Raw genomic sequence first — 7,146 nt, forward strand, 5'->3', positions numbered from 1 at the left:
TGGTGTAACTAACAAGACTCAACTTTTATGAATATGAAATGAATTTGGACAGCGCATCACTCAAAAGTAGGCTTAAAACTCAAGCACATGCAATTAGAAGAAGCCAAACAATGAAGTCAACTATTCTAGATGATAATTATAATTCATTATTTTTGTAATGCAAGACAAAACAGGATTCTATGACATTATAACAGCAAACTTATATAATTCCAAATCCAACTGCCTCTCAAGAGGTGACTTCAGCCTAAAGATTTGGAATATATGACCATACCCTTTAACATCTTGGATTAAGCCTCCATGTGGAAGACTTAACGAATTCTCTCTCTCCCTCCCTCTCTCTCTCCCTCTCTCAACGGCCTTGGATGACAAGCAATAATACGGGGTGCAACATCTGTTACCCCGATTAAAATCAAAAGTCGACCTACTTGTCATCCAGCCCCAGGTTAAAATTCAAGGGAGGTTTGGAGGGAAGTGGAGCAATCCAAGGAGTGGTAGGAATGAAAAATTATATAACAACACCTAAAAGAAGATAAGAAACAGTAAACTGTTTCAAAGTAATTCATTAAAGAGCAAAGAAACAGTTCTTTAAGATCCCATTTAGCGGCAGAGAAACAGATAAGAAAAAACCAAGCTAGCAATAGATAATATGTTTGATAATACCAAATGATCTCAATCAAGTTTCACACAAGAATACAGATCATAGCAGCCAAAGCATTGAATTATTGCTCGGTAACCCATCCCGAACTCAACAAGCAATCCCATGAAACAAAATAAATAGTATTCTAGATGCCTAAGCCACCTAAGATCTGTGATGCATGAAATAGACAAAATAAAGCGAAGCAAGTACCATTGAAATAACTTATTCATTTCAGAAATAAACTTCTTAATTCAGATTTAACATGAATCTTAACTTAGAAGAGTGACTGTAGTAAGTATTTACAGGGGCAACTGTCAGAGAGGGAAGAAAAGAATAATAACCGGGGACAGCAGTAAGTCTTCTCGTTAAGTTCCACCATTGCAATAGTGCACACCGTTTCTGTACGCATTCTTCCGTTTTACATTTAGTCCCTTTAAGCCCCATATTCTAATTGTATGGTCATCACTGGCTGATGCCAGCATGTGCGGGTTTGTAGGATTCCAGCTCACGCAATTAACTGAACCAGAGTGACCAGGCAATGCTTCTATAAGCGCCCCGGATCCTCTGTGCCATATATATACCTGCAGACAGCAAGAAAGAACCATCAATTAGACATACAAAAGGGTATATATAGAGTTTATAGAAGAAAGAAACTCGAGATTCTGAAGGAGATTAGTGTTTTCAATTTAACTACATCACCGAAATCCTCCTTTGTTCAACTAGCATCGCTCTATTCAAACACAAATGCAGACTTCTCCCTTGTAAGGCAGCTACCCAGAGATACATCTCAAAGAAATTTCTTTTACAACCAAAATAAATCCTTTATAATTGACAGAGAATGTTGCCATTAACATAAAGCATTCATGCTTCCACATGGCCGAGGTGTCAGTGCCCGACATTGACATGCTGCTGGCATACTCACATCCAGATATAACATTGTAGATAACAAAAAGAAAAATCTAGGCTAAATATAGAAAGGAAGTTCTCAAATGTTAAAAGGTCAAAAAGATTTGCATACCTGTGAATCCTCACTACCACTTGCAATAAAAGATTCCTCAAGTCCTCCAAAACAGGACCGAATAACAAATCGGGTGTGCTTATGACCTTTATACTTTGATACAAGATTAGGTTCACCTACTAAACTCCATAGATGGATTTCTTGATTCAGAAGATTAACCAGCAAGAATTTATTATCTTTGGACAACCGAAAAGAAGTTATTACTTGATCTTCTTCGATCCATCTATCAATTTTTGCCTCCCTATCAAGAAGCAAAATAGCAGTTTCTCTGCATATGGTAATAATTTTCTTCCCATCATCTGTTATTTCTAAATCCGATATCTTCAAAATTCGTTGCCCTTTCCAAGAATCCAACTCTTTGCCATCTAAATCCCACATGCAGATACTCTTGTCATTAATCCCAGCAAGAATAGACTTCCCATCAGGAAACCATCCACAAGAAACCAACCCAAAGCCAGCCTTTTCATAAACATGGAGGCACTTGCCGGAAGAAACATCCCACCGCCTAATGGCCTCCTCCACCCCACAGGTTAACAGCTGACTATCGTCAGGACTCCATGAAACCAAGGAGATGGGTTTCTGGTGACCAGATAGTTTATGCTTTAGAGAGACCTTACCACTGGAGTTTACCTACAGAAGCCAGGTATGCACACAAATTAGATAGACACAGCAGATAACAAATGTGGCAATGATCCAAAGGGTAGTTGTTGACACTTGAACGCATGGGATACTGGCCTGAGCCGCATGGTTAAACCACCTCGTGATTGATATATCAAAAGCAAGATGAAAGAGATAGAAAGGAAAAACAGAAAAGCCTCTTCTTTAAAAGATAGATATGGAATTGAAATGATGCTTAGGTTTGGAAGAATTAAATGTTTACTATTAGTAGCAGAAAATAAAGCTCTTTTGGATCTCTCTCTAGTCTCTCCAAACTGGTATTTTCTTTGTTGCAAAGCCAATGAGTCGGTAAATCATATCTTTTTCTATGCAATTTTCTCTTAAAATATCGACCAAGTTACTACTTTAATTAGATGTTTTTAGTTCACTCCAAAAATATGTATTGTCTATGTAGTTGAACAATATTTGAAAAAATAAGCTATTATATTGATCAAGACCTTTTGCATCCCTGTCAATTGAGTCTCCACAAAAATTAGATATACACAATTCACAAACTAAACTTGAACTGCCCTATGCCATAATCATATGAATAATTAGATCTAGGCTTCAAAGACTACATAACTCAAATACAAGAAACTAATCCAAAAGTTAGTTCCAAATTGGCTCAACACCAAAAGGAAAGTCCAGAGACCACAACAAAACCACTGCATAACTTTAAGCCACACACCGGCCAATGGCAAATAATGGCATAGTAGATAGAACTGAAGCATCGAAGATACTGGAAATAGATTATTGCTGACGTTAATGACTTATGTCTTAGTTGCAAGCCATGCAGATGATTCAATAATTAGAAGGGCTATTGATGTGGAGATGTAAACCCAATCAGAACACTTATATAACTCTCAAGTAAAATTGGTTCTGGAAACTAGCTTTTCAAGAAGCGAGTAAATTTTACCAAACCTCATAAGCTTGATCTACATAATTCTTTTTTGAAACCTATGCTCAATGTGAGTAGTTCTAAAGAAAAGGGATTGAGGTTTGTTGAAACACCTAATCAAGAAATGGTCATAGAACCATTGACTTCGATGAAAGGATGCCTTCTTCCTGTAGCCTTCATTAATGTATTAATGAAGGAAATTGTACTCTTCTACATTAGCCCTTTGTTTTTAATTTTCATTCTTCTAATCACCATGGACCGAGTGGTCACTGAAGCAAGAGAAAAAAATTAACTACCCCAAGGAAATTAGTTCAACTCCTATGTTGGCCACCTATTTGAGATATTAAAATCCTACAAATTTTTTAGTAATCAAATATAGTAGGGTCAACCTGTTGTCACCTTAAATTAGCTAAGGGATGCATTAGTTGACCCAAAAACTCACAGATGTTCGACAATAATAATAATAATAATAATAATCATTTGTGTAAATATTTCTCAATTGGGATGGTAGGATCTTAAAGATGTCTGCAGGTAAAACCATACAAGCTTTTGCTTAAGAGGTAAGACCATCAGACCACATAAATAGTAATTACAACATTCCAAATGGACATAGATCACTTAGACCAGAATATAGATAGAGTGTTAGTGATTGTGATCATACCTCCCATATGATTGCAGCTAGATCACTAGATGATGAAGCTAAGTACTTCCCGTTATGAGAAAATTGCAAAAACCAAATTTCATCACTATGTGCTTGTAATACCTGCACGAGAAAAAAAAAATGTAAAAACTAGATTCAGCCAAACAGATTATAATACATTTTGAGTATCATGATATGATAGAATTCAATTTGTTAAAGAATTGTACTTCTGAAGTAAATAATTATTTAAATATCAAATTCAACATAGGCTTCCCGTGTCACAACTTATTTCTCTTCTTAAGTTGAAACTCATGGCTTCTGATAAGATGGGGAAAAAACAAAACAAAACAAAAAAGATCTTAACAGTTATGATGCATACGGACTGCTACGAAGTAGTGATTCCTCAAATAGATTATAAAAGGAATGAGAAACTTACAACTGAAGACCTCAAAAGTAACAATCTTACAAGAAATGGAAACTTCAAAATTACTAATCTAGAGTTTACTGGAGTACAAGCTCTACTCAACATTTTTGCTTGAAGTAAAAACTCACCTGAAAAGTTTGAGAAGGTATCTTATTTTTGCCACAAGTATGATCCGAATACAATGACATTTCTTGATCTGAAGCGTTGTGATAGAGACAAGTGTCTCGTTGCAACAAAAGAGCCTGTTCGACTAATTGTTCCAACCTATTTTCAGGTATCATAATTGCCGGTGGAAGAAGCTTCTGCAATTCCTCCAGCAATTTTGTCCGAGACTTAGCACTCGAATGCTCTTCACGGGGTGAACCAATTAAACCACTCGGTGAAGGAGACATGATAAAGGATGAAAGTTCGTGTATTCTATTGTTATTAATAGAAAGGGGAGCAATCTCAGTTCTCAATGTCTTCAAAGCTTCCATGACCTTATCAACTTGCAAAAGCTCCAAATATTTCTGCTCTAGTATCAAAAAGGAGGCAGAGTTAACCATACTTTCATCTGATAGACCAATTTTATGTAAGGTATTAATGCTTTCATCCCAATTTCCATCAAGAATGTGCTGCATAAATATATTTACAGCAGAAGAATGCAAGGGTATTCTGGACTCTTCCTCGAGACAAGCACTGCTCTTCTTGTAACCAAGAGAATACAATGCATTAGCAATTATTCTCACAAACTCATCTTTTCTAATAACTCCTCTCGAACCAATAACCTTGCCCTTGTCTCCTTCAGACGGTAGGGGTCTAGCCATCAAGTTCCTAGAAGAACCCCCTACACGCTCTACAATGGACGAACCGTTGGAAAGACCCCTTAACTCTGTAGAGGCTACTTTCATGCGTTTCAAGGCTGGTTCTTCATCCTCCACACCTCCCATGAAAGGTTTAGCTCAGTCCATATATATCTATAAAATTGCACAAATTTCAAATCAATTTCCATTTTAGTTTCAAACAAACAAGTTAACTAAACAATTCTAAAAGAGCAAACTCCTACAAGATTCACAAGTTTTAAACAAAGCATGTTTTCCATAATAAAGAAAAAAACCGAAATAACAGAGAGCGTATGAACATGAACATACACAAACAAACACCCTCCTCAAACTAAAGAGAGAGAAGAACGTCAATCTCCAAGTATGCTATCATCAGATTTCAAATTATTGGTTTTCAGATGTATTTGCTATAATTGTCCAAAAGATCAAGTCCTATCAAACCAGCATAAACCATTGTTCTTTTAAAATGGTTATTGGCCCACTGAACTGAATAATACAGCTGCATCAAGCCTTTTTCACTGAACTGCAATACTTCCTGCAACTGCAATGCAATGATTTCAAAGAAACTAAAGTTACCATGTCCACAAACAATAATTATAAGGATCCACACTTAAAAAAAAGAGTTCAACTTTCATTTCATCTTCATCATTTTCCCTTAAGAACTTCACTTCAAATAAGCTACAAAGATCTTGAACTGCTCCAATACACTTGATCAAACAATACAAGCAATCCATTTCTACAAACAAAACTACAAAACACAAGAGACTCATATGATAACACTATCTTATTCAAGCATGCGGCAAAATGCCCAAAGCTACCATCACTTTGACTTAAAAACAAACATTATTTGAAGTTCATCAAATAGATTTCCTGCATTTCCAGTTGGCAGTGCAATCATCAGTGACTCAACCAATCCCAACAAATCAAAGATCCAAACAACAACAACAACAACAACAACAACAACAAGAAGGAATTGGAGCACCCTTCCAAATCAATAAAAGAAACAACAATGGGGCGGAAATCCTTGCCTAAGAATTAGACAACCAACCAGGGAAAGTGTCAACTAACCGATGATCGAAGGCAAGATTCTGAAAGATAAAGCAACCCCACAAAAGAAATAATAAGAAAAGGAAGATTAAGAGAGGAAATTTTGAAGAGGAAGAGGAAGAGGAGAGAGCAATAATGGAAGAAGATAAAAAAAGAAGAGTTAAGAAGAAGATGGAGTGTGAAGGGGGTGAAAAATGATAAAATATTTATTGGAATTGATGAATTGGGTTATGGAATGAAATGAGGAAGGAAAAAGGAAGAAGAGTCGGTAGCATTTTTGTGGGTTGGAACTTGAAAGAGGAGCTCGGTGGATTTTGAGCTTGGTTAGAGGAAACCCCATCAAAAGGTTTTGGTGTAGAGCGAGAGAGAGTTGAAAACAAGAGAGAATTTGAAACATGGCCGCCATGGGAGGCCTGCTTCATTCTTGGTTTGGGCCTTCACATAAATGGCCGAAACGAAAACTGGCAACTGTTTGTTTGTAGTTTTAGATTCGCATTGGCCGGTGTTGTTGTCTCTCTCACATTTCCATTAATAATGGTTGAGACGATGATCCGTTTGTGTTGTAAAATTAAGGAGAACAACGAGAATACGGATATGAAAAATATAATATAATATAATAAATAGTAAAATAATATAAAAAAATAAACAACTTAAAGAAATAAAGAAAATATGAAAATCATAAAATTTTCTCTATTTTTCCCAAAAGTTTAGATTTCTCACCAATCTTCACCATCCTATAAAATACATAAATGACCATTATTTATAGGAGAATTGGCATGTAGGATGTGGCTATTAGGACACTAACCGTGTATAATTTTATGACAAATGGAGTAACGTGTTTAGGGACAGATGGTCCTTTTTGGGACGGGCATCTATATTGTATAATATTTATAATACTCCCTCTTAGATGCCCATTATATATATGAAATATGCCTCGTTAAAACCTTACTAAGAAAAACTCAATGGGAAAAAGTCCTAGTGAAGGAAAAAGAGTACATATTTCA

At 36.0% G+C, this 7,146-nt stretch overlaps 1 protein-coding gene across 4 annotated transcripts; it reads right to left on the reverse strand.

Annotated features, from left to right (window-relative positions):
* Positions 1-844: 844 nt before the first annotated feature.
* Positions 845-6,635, reverse strand: LOC120086048 (WD repeat-containing protein 26 homolog). 4 transcript variants are annotated; one of them, XM_039042468.1, is made up of 6 exons: positions 6,164-6,635; positions 5,405-5,636; positions 4,403-5,230; positions 3,872-3,973; positions 1,656-2,285; positions 845-1,218 (listed from the first exon to the last, which is right to left on the reverse strand). In XM_039042468.1, the coding sequence occupies exons 3-6, from the start codon at positions 5,201-5,203 to the stop codon at positions 1,003-1,005; spliced, it is 1,749 nt and encodes a 582-aa protein (XP_038898396.1). In that variant the 5' UTR covers positions 5,204-5,230; positions 5,405-5,636; positions 6,164-6,635; the 3' UTR covers positions 845-1,002. The 4 variants fall into 4 exon arrangements, with proteins under 4 accessions (XP_038898396.1, XP_038898398.1, XP_038898397.1 ...); XM_039042470.1 differs by lacking the exon at positions 5,405-5,636 and having other exon boundaries at positions 6,144-6,635; XM_039042469.1 differs by lacking the exon at positions 5,405-5,636 and having other exon boundaries at positions 6,124-6,635.
* Positions 6,636-7,146: the final 511 nt, after the last annotated feature.

Source organism: Benincasa hispida, chromosome 9, assembly GCF_009727055.1.
Source record: "Benincasa hispida cultivar B227 chromosome 9, ASM972705v1, whole genome shotgun sequence".
Taxonomy (NCBI): domain Eukaryota; kingdom Viridiplantae; phylum Streptophyta; class Magnoliopsida; order Cucurbitales; family Cucurbitaceae; genus Benincasa; species Benincasa hispida.

Bases quoted from the DNA above. Each gene is read 5' to 3' on its own strand.
- LOC120086048 (XM_039042468.1), bottom strand. From the start codon at position 5,203: ATGGGAGGTGTGGAGGATGAAGAACCAGCCTTGAAACGCATGAAAGTA. The intron at 2,286-3,871 runs GTATGATCACAA...TGGCTTCTGTAG, and splicing joins TAGCTGCAATCATATGGGAG to GTAAACTCCAGTGGTAAGGT. The intron at 1,219-1,655 runs GTATGCAAATCT...TGCTGTCTGCAG, and splicing joins GTGGTAGTGAGGATTCACAG to GTATATATATGGCACAGAGG.